Here is an 18,886-nt window from a genome sequence, read left to right on the forward strand (position 1 = left end):
AAAGTTTTTTTTGTATGGACAATTGTCCACGAGGGGAGGGGGGGGGAGGTAACAGATTCCCAAAAAAGTGTGCAGGTGGTTTATGGATGGTCCCTTAGGGTGTTTTGGTATAAACATCTGTTCAAAATTTAACTTAAGCTGAGATTTGGGACAACTATTTCAAATGTGGTAAGAGTTTACTGGTACATAGGAGAACAAATCAAGCAAAGGATGGAAAAGCAGTTACACAATATCCTTCAAAATAGCACATGTGCTTTAATATTTTTATTAAAAGGTATTTAAAGTTTTCTATTGAGTCAATTCGGGAGCAAATGACCCATAGGGTTAAAGCTCCCCTAATAAAATCAACAACAACATGGAGCTAATCTCGGAGCTAATTGTAACTATGTGCCCTTATCTTGGGTGAATGGAAACACATGAGTTCTACCAGGAATTTTGATTTAGTCATATTTTTTAATGAGAGTACAGAGAACCTCAAAATTAGTATGATATCTGTTAATAAAAACTCCTAGGGTTTTATGACCTTCAATTTATTTTACGACAAAATTTGTGCACATCAATGAAATTGAGCTTCGGGAACATATTGGGAATCAATAGGAGACCATATTTGCTTAGCTATGTGCCATAATTTCATTTGATTTCTTGATTTTTGTCGTGGGCGAAAACTGGTTCCAAGGGTGGGCGAAAATTGGATTTAGGGGAGCGAAAATAGGCACTTCAGAGCACTTTATTAAATTCAAAAATTTTAACGAAAATAAACTTGTTTATGATAAAAATCTTGTGGAAGCTTAAAATCAAATAGTTTTTCAACGTTCCACGACAAATAGAACCGAAAAACATAAATTGTGACTAATTTCTCGACAAATTTCCAGGATTCCCACTATAAAGTGGGCGATTTCTGGGTCCTCTACCCTATTATGCCAAATCAAGTATTCCGAGAAAAACGCGTTTTAGTGTTTGTCACAAAATCTCTGTCAAGGCAATTTCCCATAAGAGTGGCATATTAGCCGTTTGGTTTTTCGCATCGGCAGCCAAGTCTAAACACTATTTCAGTGAAATTCAAGTTCCAGAAGATGCGTTGTAACATCCTCTACCACCTGGTGCTAATATCTCGTTTTTGCCAAAAGTGGATATTAGCCGTTTTTTCAATGGTGGGCAGATTATGCCTCATTATTTTTAGTTGGATTCACTACAACTTTTAATACATTTTTGAAGTATTTTAGATTTTATTTTACCTGAGGTCTCCTTCATTTCAAAATTATGTTATAGCTTTATTAGAACGAAATGCTATGCTTTGAATTCTTTTTATTAGGTCCTTGTCGGTACTGAAACCTGGTTAGCAATGAGTCTGCTTTTGTAAATACCGTTCTCTTAAACCTAAGAGTAACTACAGAGGATCTTGTGTGTAAATGTTAGTGGGATGAGCCAATTACCCGCAGCGTACTGGTGGTTAGTAGTGAGAGGGATTGCTAGTTCAAAATATTCTAGCATAACTGAATCTAAGATCGTTAAAAAATATAAGCATGATCCATTTCTAAATGTTTCAAAAGTTAAACTAGATTTAATCAATGAAAAGTTCTTAAATGTTGAGGTAACTGCAATAACTTAACTGTTCAATAATATTATTTTGAGTAAGAATCTGTTTTATCTGAAAATCTGTACAAATCTGTACGGTGACCCAAATATCTGTCATCTGTACGTACAGATTCTGTACTCAGATCTTTGCTGAAAATCTGTACCATGACAGATAAATCTGTACATGTGGCAACGCTGGCTGGACCTGCTTTGCCAGCTGTCACCGAACCGTTCGCGTGGCTGCGTCCATGCGCTGTCAGCGCTTGGCTGCGTCGAGCCCAGCGTACGAGGGGCTTATTCGACTACATCCAATGGAGTGCGTTCGCATTCACCGCAACAGGGTGTATCACGCCACACAAAAATGATTGTAAAAATAATTTTATTTGAGTGAATAAATCGGGTAAAAAACAATTCAAAATACATAAATAACAAAATATTGCGAATCTTACATGACACCATCGCAAAACGTTTTGAAATTATCCCAAATATCGATGCATTTGTGCTCTCAAACTAAACAGAAATCCTAGAAAGCTTAGATCAAAAGAGCACAGGAGCTCTAAAATATCATTTTTATATATTTCACATCAAACAAATCAGTGGCTTGTTAAAATGTGTTCTAATGGTAACAAACACAGCTTTGTGGGTATATCATATTTGTAATGGTTCATTCTCCGCCAACTTACTCAGCAGCTACTATTCAGTACACTGCCCATGTTTGCATAAATGTCCCTTATGCAAAAACAGCAAGCTGAGAAAAACGCATTTGAAGTTTGTCCCACACATAAGGCTACGTGTTAAGTTTTCACGAAAAAACTGGATTTCCTCCTGATTTCTAGAACAAAGTACTGGATGTTATAGGCTTTTCTGAAAGATCACACGATTTTTAACAAAACTGCATCAATAACTTAAAAACGATGAAAATGCATATGGGACATTTATGCAATCAGGGGCAGTACAGTACTTGTTCGGTAACTGGGCTGAACAAAAAAAAACGAGGGAACCACCGATGAATAATATTTTCCAGATGAAATATAAAAATAAAAGTTACTCAAATTTATTTACAATTCTTACTTTTCATATTTCTTTAATTGTAACTAAGTTTGAAAAAAGTTTTTTTATTTATTGAATATGATTTTTGCATCCATTAACCCCTCGGTCATTTTGGTTTGTTTTGGTTTTTTGACGTTTGTCGTTTGCAGCCCAGTTAAGCAACGCCTAGTTACCGAACAACTACTCTACATGTTAAATATTTGAGGAATAAATCGAATTGTCAATTTAAAGATAAGTTCTAGTTCTTTTTATCGCAAGAGAGAAAATGAGCCTTGTCGAAGTTATAGTTACTTTGAAGCCAACTTTTCAAAAAGCATGACAAATAGAGCGCAATTTAAAAAATGCGTTGGTTCATATTTTTCCGTATACAGTGGACTCTCTTCGTTGTCGATATTGAAAGGACCGTCGAGAGCTGGAGGTATCAATTATTTTGAAAATTCTAAAATTCCTTATAATTCCGAATCTCTATATGCATAATCTTACTATTAAACGGACGGATTATGTTTATTTCTCGAAATGAAGTAAATTAGAGGGAATGATCAACAAATTATCATTAAATTGTCTGATAAAAAAATTAAAAACTTTAAAAAAATAATTCAGAAATTTTGTCATTTTTTAATTTTAATTTAAATTTTAAAATTGGAAAAAAACATCAGAAATTTATAATTTTAAAATACAAAAAAAAACATAATTAAAAAAACTAAAAAATTACATCAAAAATAAAAAAAATCAGAAAATTAAAACTCTTTGAATCAGAAAATTCCAAACATTAAAAAATAAGTAAAAATTGTGCTGCCAGATTGCTTAATTTTTGTAAATAAAACCCAATGTTTATTCAAATCCACATTATGCTACCATTTTTCAATCTAAAATTTGCCATATTTTTTCCAAGCAATGGTTTACTTGTTTAATGTGGCATTTCCAATATATTGAATAATGTAATTTTATGGGTCATTTACAGTCGTGCTTTTAACTGAAGTGCAACCACGATTTTCACATGATTCTTTGCACCTAGTTTATGGAAAAAGTTTTCCAGAAATAAAGTCTGAACATATTGATATGGGTGAATGGCGCAATGACGACAATTTGTCATGAAGATTTATTGTATTCATTAGACTGATTATGATGTATGTATCAAATAACAAATGATTAGAATCCTGTATTATGAGAAACAAAACGATTTTTAGAAGTTTTAAAATATAATGTTCTTTTTTTGTTGACAAAAAGATTTTTTTTGTAACCATGAAAAAGACACCTCTAAACGCAATTTTCCTGGTAATTGAGCTAAATGATCGTTCAAATATGACAACGCATCAATCTGGTCCGGCTTGCACCCGTTACTACTTACCTGTTGCCCAGCAAAAAAAGGAAACCCATTTGCCCGGAGAAAAACTGATTCCTCTCCTGACCGAAAAAGGAAACCTGCGACAGAGGAAGCAAACCGACCAATAGCGTTTTTTGTATGTTACTCAACACTTGCTCAAATGAAATTACAATGTTATACACGATAAACGATTGATTTATTGCACCAAAATATCAATCTCGCTGTCTCGCTCGTTTGCAACAAGCCGAGTTCCATTACATTGCCCAGATATGTTAAAACATGTTCCTCGTTGTCTCGAACGTTCCCGCGCTCGCCGCTGCTGCCGGCTCAAGAGACTACTGATTCGTGTGCTAACTGAACTTGATCATGGATGAAAGTGAAATCCCGTACGCGCCATCATTAAGTCATTTGCGCAAAAGAGTCACTAGGACTAGGCAGCAGAGCGCATCGACCCACAGAACAACAACTGCAGCTCACTGGTTGCACTACTGGTAAGTGGTGATTGATAAAAACCGGTATCGAACGCCGCACAGTTTGGACAAACGAAACCTACTGTTGATGAGAGCTGCTGCAGCTGGTCTGTGGATCTGGTCAGTGACCATGCGTTCGTGAGATGCCGCCTCTGTGCGAACTGTCTCGTTACGTTTTCTAGGAAATGTCTTCCTTATTAGTGAGATCAACAGGTCGGTAGCATGTCACTGCAATCAAACGTTGCCTGAATAACCGGAAAAAAGTGCGCTCGCACCTGTTTGACTGTCCTGCGTCTATCACGGCAACCGTTTATCACACTTACCTGGTTACACAATACGACGGAGCGTAATGTTTAGACGTTTAGATCAAGCATCGATTCCCGAAAGAAAGTACGCTACGGCGTGTGACCGCCGCAGACCGACTTATGCAAGCAAATAACCCACTTTCCTGCGTGACCCGGCGAGGACCGACAGAAGTTACGCGCTCCATTATCTAACTCCCCGCGTGCTATTTAAACATAATTGAGCTGCTGTTTGCAATGTACCAATTGATGCTGATTTGAAAGAGAACTCTCGAGAGACTTGATGTCGCAGAAGTATACCAACCTGAACGCGATGAACGCGTCACCCATTTCGCCGCCAACGATGTGAACTCCGCCGTCCGGGATCGAAAGGCCCTTAAAGAAAGTGCGTACGTCCAGCGCATTCGCGGACCACGGCAGATTTTGCAACCGTATGATAACGCTCATGGTGATGATCAATTAAACCGATTCGAGTTCTATCCGGCACCAGCACCAGCTTTCCGGTGCACCTCTCTGGTCACCAGCCGCAGCGACGAAGATTTTACCCACGACGCGTCCGATGTTGACCTAGAAGAACGGAGAAAAAACGATGAAAAAGGGTAATACATTAACAGGGACGCACCCTTCACAGCTCTGCGTTCAAGGGCGTTCGCGTAATCCTAAAGCTATATCAGTTTCAGAGCACAGAAAAATGCAGTTCCACTCTCTCTCCCTCTCTCAGTAATTAGCAAATACAAGAGTCGCGCGCGCAAAGCAACAAGTACCAGTTTACCCTCAAACCCACAACATGATACCCTCCGCGAGTGGAAAAGTGGTTCCTCCAGAAAATTTCTCTAAGTCAACATGCTGATGCCGAACATGAAAGGGTGGACTCGCGTAGAGCGGGGGAAAGTTTTTCCAAAGCCGTCCGTTTGCCGGAGGAAAAGCTATAAAGCAAGGTTCAGGTGACGAACCCAGCTCAGTTCGGACGGACTTCAAATGGATACGACGCGTCGCTAGATAGTACAGGAGTTGTCGGTTTAGTAGCAGCATACCGGAGACAGTGCAAAACATATCACATTTTATCGCTACATTCAACGGCATGGCAAACCAAGCGAAAGTGAGTGACCGGAATTGTGATATTTATAAGAGTGATTTGAGTTCTTAAACAAATCTTGGTAATTTACCTCAAGTGAACTTATTTTGCTGCAATTAAGGACTTTTAGTGAGCTGGTATCTGGAAACAAGAACTTCTAAAAATGTATACCTTGACACCAGAAAACAAAATTAGTGAATAAAGTTCAAGAAAAACTTCTAGAAGGAAATAGTCCATCCGGTACCGGTAACAATTAGGTACACGGAATATCCAACGGTAGAAAATAAGCCACCAAGAAAGGCCTTAGAATAGGTCGAGCTGAAATCGATCAACACTCAATCCCCGGTGGTTGGTCACTTTTTCGTTTGACACTTTTTTAGTTTGTACCCCGTTGGTTGGTCAAAGTCAAACTAAAAAGTGACGAACTGTCACTTTTTACACGGCGCTCACGCACACTATCAAAACACACGTTTGATAGTGTGTGTGAACTCCGTGTAAAAGGGGTGTCAAACTAAAAAGTGACCCCGTTCGTTTGACACCTTTGTAGGCAACCTATTTTTGTTGTTTTTTATTCTTCTTCTGAACCATACTTCAAAATCAATGTCGGATAAAATGGTGGGATAACCATTCTTAATTACATATTGAGCTCCACAAAAGATTTGTTTTGTATGGAAATTGTTCACGAGGAAGAGGGGGAGGGGGGAGGGGCTGAGATTTCATTTCCTCTTGCTATACCACATGTAAACAAGACACAATGCTTCATAAACCAATGATTTCGTGAAAAAATACTTGTTGGGACATTTAAGCTCGAAGTGTAACGATGGGGTGCAATTTTTAAATTTTTTGCGATTGTCCACGATCCATACAAAAAACTGAGATTTCCAAAAAAGTGTCCACGTAGTTTATGGGTGGTAGCTTATGCGTAGAACGGCATGAATTTTTCCGCTCTTTTTTTTTTTTTTTTTGTTATTTAAAAGCAGGCGATTTTGTTGTTTGAGAAAGACAGGAAAATGAAGTGTTTCCGAAACGGCACGACGATGTCAAGAACTCTGCAAAATCCAGCCAGACCCTAAGATGACAGTTTTCGTGAGTTGCGCGTATTCACCGACAGATGGTAAATGGGCCTCGTCGGAGTCCGTCCACTAAATACAAAACTCAAAATTTGCATGGGAAACTTTTTTACGTGACGGCTTTCGCGGCACGCTTACTTCAACTGTTGTAGACTAATATTTGAACGTGGCGTATCTCTGAACAAGTTTTTTAAGACAATTATTCCAGAATGCTTATTTTGTCGTTTAAACCGAAACAATAAAAAATCTTTGACCGAGTTATGATTTTTTGAATCAATATAGATTTTTTTCAAAAAATCGTATATTGGTCGCAAAAAATTTTCAACTTCATTTTTCGATGTAAAATCGAATATGCAATCAAAAAGTACCTCAGTGAATTTTTGATAAAGTGCTCCGTTTTCAAGTTATAACCATTTTTAGGTAACTTTTTTGAAAATAGTCGCCGTTTTTCATTTTTTTAAATTAGTGCCCATATTTGCCCACCTTTGAAAAAAATAATTTTGAAAGCTGAGAAAATTCTCTATATTTTGCATTATTGAACTTTGTTGATACGACCCATAGTTGCTGAGATATTGCCATGCAAAGGTTAAAAAACAGGAAAATTGATGTTTTCTAAGTCTTACCCAAACAACCCACCATTTTCTAATGTCGCTTTCTCAGCAACTATAAATCCGATTTACAAGGTTAAAACATGAAACATTCGTGAAATTTTCTGATATTTTCGAATACAATATTTTCAAAAATTTAAAATCAAGACTAACATTTCAAACGGGCCAAACATTCAATACTACGCCCATTTTAAGTGTTAGTACTTTGATTGCAAATTCGATCTTACATCGAAAAATGAAGTTGAAAAATTTTTGCGATCAATATTCGATTTTTGGAAAAAATCTGTATTGATCTAGGTATTGATTCAAAAAATCATAACTCGGTCAAAGATTTTTTGCACAACCTGGAAATTTCTGAAAAGTTGGAATTTTATGTCCTCTTAAACATATCAAAAAATTAAAAAAATTAAAAATAGTGTTTTTTTGCAAATCAAGTTTTAGTGACAAAAAGTTAAATTAAAAATCACAATTTTTTTACCGTGTATCATTTTTTTTCAGTGTAGTCCATATCCATACCTACAACTTTGCCGAAGACACCAAATCGATCAATTCCTTCAAAAGATACAGATTTTTGAATTTTCACATATCATTTTTGTTATATGGACAAACTAATGATGCAAAATGGCTTCTTTGGGCATACCGAAGGCACCAAAAAAGTTTTAGTCGGATTAAAAAATACAAAAAAAAAATCGAATGACAGAAATCTCAGGGAATTGCTCACAAATAAAGTGAGTACATTTTATATTTCAGACAAATGTATAATTTCCCAATAAAACATTCTGTTGTAAATTAAAACTTGTAATGCTTGTAAGTCTAAATTGAGGCAATATTACATTATAAAAGAGTTAATTTTAAACCGTCCAATTTTACAACTTTGAAAATTGCACAATGTTTTACTGTGTAGTTTTTGCGTTTGAGTTTTTGACAATAACTGCAGCTTAAAAAAGGAAACACAGACACATTTTAGTTCAATTAAAACAATTTGATTAAATTAACATACCACAACTTCAATTGACGATCTACTTAAGTGTCATACTTTTCTTCCATGCAGATTTAAAAAAAATAAGGCTATGTTATCAAGACCTTAATCTGCCGTTCTACGCATAATTGTCCCATGTTTAAAAAAGGGCAACTGAGAAAAACGCGGTTGAAATTTTTCGATCAATTTCTGTGTTTCTACACATAATTGTCCCGTGGGTCCATATTCGCTTTATATGTCCCTAATCACCCCGGTTAACATTTTATCACCCTTATTTGTCATTCTCTTGCAGGTAAACATGTAAACAAGATGAAATACTTCGTGAAACCAGGGTGGCCACCAGATTTAGATTTTCAATTTCCCGGTTTTTTCCCGGTTTTCTCCCGGGACCAGAAGAAATTTTCCGGAATGTTTTTAAACCAAATTACAATGTTCTTTAGGCTAACGTTAATATCATCATACTTTTTGAACGCATACATTTGGTTCAAAGTTTGAATTCCTCAAGAAAGCTTTCAAATCTTGAGTAAAAAGTAAGTAAGTTGTAAACGAAGCCGTTTTTATCTGTTATCAATCAAACCTCTAATTTTCAAATTATTGGATTTTGTCATCAAAAGTCGTTTTTTTTAAATAAGATAATTTATTAATAGAATTTATTAATTTTGTAAAATAGATTTACAAAAATACATTGTTATCAACATTGATGTAAATGCGCGTTAATTTTCTTTGAATAAAGGTTTTGTGAATTCAAAAAGAACAATTCTTCCAAGAATTATCAATTTCTGTGATTTTTTTTGCTAAAATTATGTGAGTACTTTCTTTTTAACCAAAAAAGTCTTTTTGCATCATTAGTCTAAACAAAAATGTATACACTTTGGCAGCAGCGCAGGAAAAGTGCCATACAAATGTAAAAAAATCGATACCTTGAAACTTTCTTTTTAGAATAATTTTAATAAAAAATACTTTCTTAAAAAAACACAAAACACATAATGGTAAAAACAATTAAAAAATTATCGTGATTTTTTTAACAACACATAAGGCGGGTACACATTTTATTTAAAGTTTTTGCTGGCCCGAAAAATCAGGGGACAAAAAATTATTATTTATTTTTTTCATAAAACATCAAAATTTTAATGGGAATTTAAGTGCAATCAGCTGAAATCAATTTAAAATGCAATCCCTTGCGTCTAGAATCATTTTTAAGCATGTTTCGGTTGATTTAAAAATCTTTTGAATTTTTGAAAATTTTCGATCTTTATGTTTTTTTCGTTCTTTTTTTTGTTTTCGTCAAATCTTACATTTTTTGAAGACTAATGATTGCAAAACAACTGAACTAGCGTAAAATGCATTTTAAAACACTTTTTGCATTCAAATGTTGAGACTATGGCTTGTTCTTTGAATTTTTATATTTTTTCAGATTTAAACATACTACACATACTTTTTTGAAGTTGTAGCTATTTTCAATTAAAAAATAATTCTATTTTATCTCTAAAAATCAAATGGTTGTGAAAATTCTATACAGCATTCTTTTTTGAACATTTTTGATCCATTCTTTTGTTGTTGAGATACAGGCCACAGAGATATTTACTGTAATGTTGTTTTCGTACCATGATATCTAATTTTCCACTTACAAAAAAAAAAATCTTAATTTTAATTTTATGCAAAACTAATATTTTACCAAGGATGAGGTAAATATCCGCCATTACGGGGTTTGTCTTCCGGACCCCCTGAGACCGCTCGTGGTACCCCCAGGGGTACATGTACCCCAGGTTGAGAACCGCTGGTAGAGCAAACATTTTGCTTTATTAAAAAAAAAACAAAATCGCCTGGTAAAAGTATCATAGGATACAACTGAAAAAAAAATCCCTAGCCAAGAAGCATGAGTCTATCACACAAATTCAAACACAGATTTCGCGAATTCTTCATTTAGAATTACAGGAATAATATTCTTATTGAGAAAAGAACATATTGAATACATTAAAGAGGCTTTTGTCAAATTCTACCGAAACTTAAAATATTTTCCCGGTTTGTCGGTCGAATTCCCGAGTTTTTCCCGGTTTTCTCCCGGTGGATAAAAATCCCGGTTTTTTCCCGGTTTTCCCGGTTTTTTCCCGAGGTGGCCACCCTGCGTGAAACTCATGATTGCGTGATAGAAAATAAATGGTGGAACAATTATGCGTAGAAGTTCAACGATGGGACAAACAGACTTGGTGTTGTTTTCAATGATTTTTTAAACAAAGAACTAGATTTTATGTGTTTTTCTGAAAGTATACGTAAAACTAAGCTTGAAAATGCTGAAATGTCAGAATCGTCCAAAAATGACATGGGACAATTATGCGTAGAACGGCAGCCTCTTTCAATATGATTTAGATTTAAACATGCGCAAAACTGAAACGTCAATCATAATAGCATCTCAAACAAAATCCATATATTCCAGTTTTGTCAAAACATCAAAAAATAAATAAAAGGAAAATATTTGAAAGACTTTGAAATATTATCCAGAAAAATAGCTGTTTTGCAAAAAACGTAGTTTTTCAGCACGAGTCGTACATTTATCCAACGAGGCTCTGCCGAAAACACCCTTTGAATAAAATTTGAAGTCAAACTTCCATAAGTTAAGTCAACTAACCGTTCAAAAAAAAGCATAAACTTTTGATACACGTGCTAAAAAGCTGAACTTAACAACACTCATTATTTCATGTTACGTTTCGATTCTGTATTTTTGTGTGAAGAAAAACAGACCATTTTGTCATGCGAGAACGAAAGGAAAAAAATAGTTTCACAATGGAATTTCAAAAAAGGATTTCCATCAATAACATAAATAATAACACTTGGGTAATTCTCCACCAACTCACACGAAATCGGAACTTACTCTATAGGTTAATTTTGGTCCCTGATCACGAATCCGAGGTCTATTTTCTGATATCTCGTGACGGTGGGGCGGTACGAGCCCTTTCATTTTTTCTCGCAACCGTGAAGAGATAGAAATTTGGTGTCAAAGGGACTTTAGTGTAAAATTAGACGCCCAATTTGATGGCGTACTCAAAATTCCGAAAAAACGTGATTTTTATCAAAAAAAGTTAAAAAATAGTTTTAAAATTGCTGCCATTTCCCGTTACTCAACTGTCAAAAATCGTGAGACATGTCATTTTATGGGAAATTTAATGTTCTTTTCGAATCTGAAATAACCCAAAAGGGTCATTTTTTATTTAGAAGAAAAAAAATCATTTTAAAATTACGTGTTTTTTCTAACTTTGCAGGGTTACATTTTAGAGTGTAACAATGTTCTACAAAATTGTAGAGCAGACAAAAAATTTTTTTTTGATATATAGACATAAGGGGTTTGCATGTATTCTTCACGAGTTATAGGAATTTTACAAAAAAAAAAACGATACTTAATCCACCTTTAGGTGGTTGGTGCCTTCCTCACATTCATAAAGTCAATACATTCAGTAAAAATAGCAACATTCCCTTAACATGTTTAACAAATCAATTTTATTACTGATTTCTTTTGATAGGGTTCGCAGACCTTCAATTTTTCTGGCTCATCGGCAAGGTCTGATAAAAAAAAAACTTATCCAAAGAAAGTTCACATGGAAGATTCAGGCAATATTTTTATCACAATATCTCAGATCCGGCCTCGAGAAAGTATATAAAAAACACTTAAGTGCCAATAACTATAACAATAACTTTTGATAGGGTTGTCAGATCCTTGATGTTTTAGGCTCATTTGAAAGGTCTTTCAATTATCTAACTAACGATGGGTCGCATGATGGACCCGGACATAAATTTTACTGAAATATCTGAGATCCGACCTCCAAAAAGTGTTTAAATAACACTTAAGTGCTAATAACTTTTGATAGGGTTGTCAGATCCTTGATGTTTTAGGCTCATTTGAAAGGTCTTTCGATTATCTAACTAACGATGGGTTGAATGATAGACCCGGACATAATTTTTACTGAAATATCTGAGATCCGGCCTCCAAAAAGTGTATAAATAACACTGAAATGCACTTGAGTGCAAATAACTTTTGATAGGGTTGTCAGATCCTTGATGTTTTAGGCTCATTTGAAAGGTCTTTCGATTATCTAACTAACGATGGGTTGAATGATAGACCCGGACATAATTTTTACTGAAATATCTGAGATCCGGCCTCCAAAAAGTGTATAAATAACACTGAAATGCTAATAACTTTTGATAGGGTTGTCAGATCCTTGATGTTTTAGGCTCATTTGAAAGGTCTTTCAATTATCTAACTAACGATGGGTCGCATGATGGACCCGGACATAAATTTTACTGAAATATCTGAGATCCGACCTCCAAAAAGTGTTTAAATAACACTTAAGTGCTAATAACTTTTGATAGGGTTGTCAGATCTTCAATGTTTTGGGCTCATTGGAAAGGTCTTTTTAATACCTTTCTGAAGATGTATAATACGATAGGGTTTCTTGCAAAAACCACCCTTTTTACAATCTTCCGGACATACGCCAAAATCGTTTTTTTCAGCATAACTTTTGAAGTACTTAACTAAACTTGCTGATTTTAAATAGAGACCTATGGGACCCCAAGACGGATCGAATGAGACTAATACGGTTAAAATCCGTTCATCCAGTCCGGAGATAATCGAGTGACAATTTTTTTGTCCACCCACCTACACACATCCACACAGACATTTGCTCAGAACATGATTCTGAGTCGATAGGTATACGTGAAGGTGGGTCTATTAGGTCGAATTAAGAAGTTCATTTTTAGAGTGATTTTATAGCCTTTCCTCAGTAAGGTGAGGAAGGCAAAAAAAAATGAAAAAGTTATAATTTTGACCATTTTTGACCAGTTTTCGAATTTTTTACCCCAAAAACTTAAACGTGTGCTTTTCAAAGTATTTTTTTCGGAAAGTTCAGCTGATTTTGCATAAGAATGACCCCTTGGACGATTGTTGTGGGTGGTGCACTGTTTGTATGTAGAGATTTTTCGAAAAAAAAAAAAAACAAACCGGATACACTCACTCATCACAAAAAAATATTTTTTTTTTTTTTGAAAAAAAATCCGATTCTCACAATGTACTACTTATGAGCAAATTGTAGGTTTTATTCAGATCTATAAAACGCTGTTTGAAGCTTGCAAAAATATTGTATGGTTTAAGAGAAATCTACAAAACAAAAAGCGTAACGCCACTGCGTAACAAGAGGTTTCTCTGTACTTTTTTCAGAATCACAAATATTTCACTTTCGGAACAGCCAGAAACTAATTTTCTTGTCAAACGGAAAAATATGTCGAACCATCATTTTTTCACATTCAATCAAAATCATTTGCGCTTACAAATAAATTAAATACATTTGTAGTAACAAATCCAAAATAGGTTAATAAAAAGTTTATACCAGTCCATTGCTTTAACTCGCTTACCGTTGGTATCTATACTTTTTCCAAAGATTTTTTCGCATCTCTAAATGAGCATAGGCATTTAAATAATTTCGTTCAATCTATCGTTTAATTACTGTGATTAAATAAGTTGGAAAATCTTTTTTGTAAGGAGTTTTATCGAACCGGTCTGCCTGTGTGGATCAATCAGACCGCGCACTGGACTCACAATCCAGAGGTCGGCGGTTCGAATCCCGAGGCAGACGCAAAAATTCTAAGTGTTAATAACTGCCCATAATTGAAAATTCGGCTATTATGCCAAATCAAGTATTCCGAGAAAAACGCGTTTTAGTGTTTGACACAAAATCTCCGTCAAGGTAATTTCCCATAAGAGTGGCATATTAGCCGTTTGGTTTTTCGCATCGGCAGCCAAGTCTAGACACTATTTCAGTAAAATTCAAGTCCCAGAAGATTCGTTGGAACGTCCTCTACCACCTGGTGCTAATATCTCGTTTTTGCCAAAAGTGGATATTAGCCGTTTTTTCAATGGTGGGCAGAATACACTCAAACCCCGATGGTTTTGACACCAACTGTTGTCAAACGAACAGGGTCACTTTTTAGTTTGACACCCCTTTTACACGGAGTTCACACACACTATCAAACGTGTGTTTTGATAGTGTGCGTAAGCGCCGTGTAAAAAGTGACAGTTCGTCACTTTTTAGTTTGACTTTGACCAACCAACGGGGTACAAACTAAAAAAGTGTCAAACGAAAAAGTGACCAACCACCGGGGATTGAGTGTATAGGTATTCGGTGCCCTCTCCCCGTGCCATACCTACACACTTGTCGCCAAAAGAACGATACACGCCTGTGGATCCGTTGACGAAACTGCAAGGTTTAAGAGGGCCACATTATAAGGGGTTACGTCGATTCCGTTTTTCTATCAAACCGGAAAAAAACAACTTTGAAAAACCCTGTGCCTTGCTTTAGCGAAATCTAATTGTCTTCATGTTGAGATAAAACCAAACTTACCTGTAGCATACCGTTACCAATCCATTCAACAAGGAAATCTAACCATAACGCATTGAATTACCAACATCAAGTAGATGTTTAAATTTGTCGATTGCAACCTTGTTTGTCCCAAGACTTGCTTAAACATTTAACTCTTCTTCTCTTGTTTCAATCCTGTGAGAGTGATTTACCGGTCTATTATTTTTAAATTTCCATAAAATGAGTAAAATAAATTGCAGGAATCATTGTTCGGAAACCTTTGGAAACCAAATAAAGCTTTCGAAAATGGTTCTTTTGTGTCCAAGAAAAAAACAAGATCTTTTAAATACGACAACAAATGACAGAATAAAAAATAATCTAAAAAAAAGTCGTGAACAAATTATTAGAACATGGATTTCCTTCTATTGCATCCGAAGTGTATATTTAGTTCCTAACAAATGTAATCATTTGAAACAACGTAGAGTGTTACAGATTATGTACAATCAATCGAGAACCAAAGTCTGTTTTGCCAAGCTAAAAAAAAATAGTGCCTCAAATTGCAAAGCATTTTTTAATTCAAAGTATGAAGTGTAATCGCTGTTAGAAAATGTCAATACAGATATAAATATTTGTGTAGCAAAATACATTAGTCAAAAAAATATAAAAAGCCATAAAAAATAAATATAAAGTTTGAAAACAAAACAGATTACAGAGACCATAAATGAGAGTCATCATAGACATTTATACCAGCTAGGCTTTTCAACTATTGAACTCTTTTAATAACAATTAAACAAATTCGCTTCTGTATTTGTCGGGTATTATTGTGCATGTTAGTATTTATATGAATCATAACTTACCATGCATTTCAATTCAAACCACCTTATGAAATTATATTTTTATGCATTGTTATTCTCTTTTTTTTTCAGCTCATAGTGACGGTACTAGCCGTTACGCTACTGCCGTCAATCCTATCGCTAGCCATCGAGCATCCTCCGCAGAGCTATTCGCTGTTCAAGCGAGGCCTCGTGCTGGGCGATGTGACCTACAGCTATGCAGCCACGGATATGGGTTCGGCGAATGGAAGTCGTGTCAAGACGGTAACTGTCATCAAAAACATGGCCCTGCCCAAAGCAACCAGTACGATGTTCACCGATCGTACGGATCAATTTTTTAGTTCATTTGACGACGTCACTGGTGTCGGTGGCGGCCATGGCCAGTCAAAATCAAAACAAAACGAACACGTCCAATACTGGCCCGCAAAGGAGTCGAATAAAATGAAAAAGGTCACGCTACAGCCACCGGTGTTTAGCGGAATTGGCATTAGCAGTGCGGCACCTGAAATTAAAGAACATCCCCAGGAAGAGTTCAAACATCCACTGGAGCTGCTGGAGATTGCCAAGAGTGCCGCTCGGACGCAGAACCAGCTGATGGGAACCGTTGCCGGTGAGGACACTGGGCCACACATGTTTCCGGCGGACGCGACAATGTCCAAGAAGCGTAACAACGGAGTTGTCACTGTGGCCAAGGACTACACCAGCGTGGTGACCACCGAACGTTCCAAACCCAAAACAGCGGGTAAACTGAACACTAAAGTTGAATCTAAGTCAAAAGACCCTCCACGCGATAGCTTCAACTCGTTCGATCCAAGTTCGCTGTACCAGGACGAGTTCGAGCAATCCGAGTACGTCTACTCGCCAAAAAAGAAAGAGTTCACGCTGAAGCAAACCTCCAAACCGTCCCAATCCGTTGGTGATCGCATCCGGAATACGCCGTTTGCATTCCGCGATCCAGCTGCACCGGCCACCTACGCTGAATTTGCACTGTACAACTCCAACCAAACCACGCCGGAGTTGCTGTTTTCCGAACTGGCCAACGCCGTCGCCAGCCGCAACATTTCGATGATCAAAAACCTTGCCGAGCAGCTGGATGACCAGGATCGGGACGTGCCAAAGTATGAGTTTGAATCGCTCAAAACTAACGACGAGTACGTTCCACTTTCCAAGTTCAGCTTTGGCCGCAAAGGACTGCCCAAATCATTCCCAATCAAGTCCGACGGCAACAAAGACAACGAATACGTTCCTGTTTCTTTCAAGTTGGAATCCACTGGAACCAAGTCCAACCCAGTCAACGATTATCCGTTCGATGGAGAGGCCAGCTACGACCAACAGTCGGAACCGGAAGTAACCACAGTCGAAGCAGATGATTCCATGATGGAAATTTCGGATACTCCTACCACGAGCGAACCAATTATGCCGAGTACGACGATGGGGACTACGACGACGATTGAACCGGCACCGGTGACCACGAAGAAACCGTTAAAGTACATTGCCCCGCGATTGAGAGGATTCAAGCGATTCTCCTCGAGAAGGCAGTAACAGTATTGACTTGTTTTAGTTATTTATTTGGAAAGAGATTCATGTTAAATTTAAGAACCGATATTTTGCTCAAATAAATAGATCCACCGACACACAAAATATCCACATTCAGCTGCATATGTAATTAATTGAATTTGTTAATACAAATTCGCCAACATAATATTACGGTGATCCCTTATCACTCAAACGCACGGAGTTCATTTCATAATTAAGAAGCCAAAATACGTAGGTGCCTGTAGTCGATACTTCCGTCGAATCGATTTTAGCAACAATTTTTTCACGACAGAAACCGTTTAATAAACGAACTACGATTATTCGAAGCGTCGTATAATCGCGTGCATTATCTGGATGTTGGCTCAAAACCTTCAGATCCTCACTGCAAGCATTTAACACTGATCTACAAAGGCTTGGTTGAGCTGTACCGCTGTACTGTATCTAAGGATTTTCACTTTAATATCATTCAACAAAAATTTTGTTGATTCAAACCACGTACAGGCTGATTCTACAAAATATTTTTCTGCGTGATTATTATCAGTTACTAGATTAAATTTTCAAAAGTGTACAAAAATATGATTAAGTCTTATGTTACAACAATGCACAGTGGTTAAAAACCGAAATCTAGCGTGACAAAATTAATAGCGGCCACACGTTAAGATTTAGAGCTTTGGTATCTCCGGGACAAATGATCAGGGTCAATTGGGGCATCTTTTGGTATGGTGGACATTAGGGTGGTTCAGAATTTTTTATTTTGGCAGGATGACGAGATAGCGCTTTGGTGTCTTCAGAAAAGTTGTAGAGAACACTATTCTGAGCAACTTTGCTGAAGAGCACAAAGCTCTATCTTCAAACGGGAAGTTTCTAGAGCCATTTAGTAATTTAGGTTGAAGTGTTTATGAAAAAATTAGTTTTTTTGGATTTATGAACTCCGGCTTGTGTCGTAGCGAGTTGGTGTCTTCTAGACATTTGTAGATTAAAATCACAACACACATTTATCTTCCAAGAAAGCAAAAATCGGACCTTCAAAACGAAAGTTATAGCCAAAATACGACGAAAAAGACGCCGTTTTGAAATGTGAATAACTCGAAAAGGTGGTGGAGTTTGACCTCGCTCTTAGAAGCATCTGAAAGTACACATTCTAGAGTACATTTGCTGAAAATATCTCGGAGGTCTTTTTTGTTTAACTTATTTAATCTAAATTTGAAAATGAGCATTTTTAATCGTTTTTTGCCCATAACTTTTGACAGAATTGACCAAAATTCGTTTTTCAAGAATAAAAATGTTCATTTTGACAAGCTCTACAATTGACTAGAAGGGCCCAAAAATGTACAAAATGATCTAGTGGTTGTAAAAGAAGAAACCTGGAGTTTTTTTTTTTTTTTTTTGAAAAGGTCCAATAAACCAAATTTCCAGTTTTTGCCTTTTGGGTGTTTTTAGAACCGCCTTTAGTCAGGGGTATTAAAAAACACGCAAAAAGCAAAAACAAAAAAATTGGTTTATTGGTCCTTTTCAAAAAAAAAACTCCAGAAACAAGTTTTAACTTAAATTTTTCAGGAATAAATTTAATTATTTTGTTGATTCCCGAAATAGGGCGTAATGGGCGTAATATTCAATGTTCGGCCCTTTTAAAATGTTAGTCTTGATTTTAAAAATTTCAAAATATTTTTTTCAAAAAGATCGGAAAATTTCACGAATGTTTCAAGTATTTAACATTGAT

At 36.2% G+C, this 18,886-nt stretch overlaps 2 protein-coding genes across 2 annotated transcripts in view; one reads left to right on the plus strand and one right to left on the minus strand.

Moving 5' to 3' along the window:
- Positions 1–18,886, minus strand: part of LOC6047381 — a 45,280-nt gene that overhangs the window by 22,000 nt on the left and 4,394 nt on the right. Inside the window, 1 exon segment of the mRNA XM_038259719.1 lies at positions 5,026–5,288. Coding sequence (XP_038115647.1) covers positions 5,026–5,168 — 143 coding nt within the window. The 5' untranslated portion in view covers positions 5,169–5,288.
- On the plus strand, positions 5,522–17,222 carry LOC119768752. The gene is made up of 3 exons (XM_038259720.1): positions 5,522–5,820; positions 15,724–16,813; positions 16,994–17,222. Exons 1-3 carry the CDS (start codon positions 5,803–5,805, stop codon positions 17,170–17,172), a joined length of 1,287 nt encoding a protein of 428 aa, XP_038115648.1. The 5' UTR covers positions 5,522–5,802; the 3' UTR covers positions 17,173–17,222.

Source organism: Culex quinquefasciatus, chromosome 3 (genome assembly GCF_015732765.1).
Source record: "Culex quinquefasciatus strain JHB chromosome 3, VPISU_Cqui_1.0_pri_paternal, whole genome shotgun sequence".
In the NCBI taxonomy this organism is placed as follows: Eukaryota; Metazoa; Arthropoda; class Insecta; order Diptera; family Culicidae; genus Culex; species Culex quinquefasciatus.

Coding starts and splice junctions, on each gene's coding strand:
- LOC119768752 (XM_038259720.1), top strand. Junction 16,814..16,993: donor TTCCAAGTTCAGCTTTGGCC/GCAAAGGACTGC, acceptor CCACAGTCGAAG/CAGATGATTCCATGATGGAA.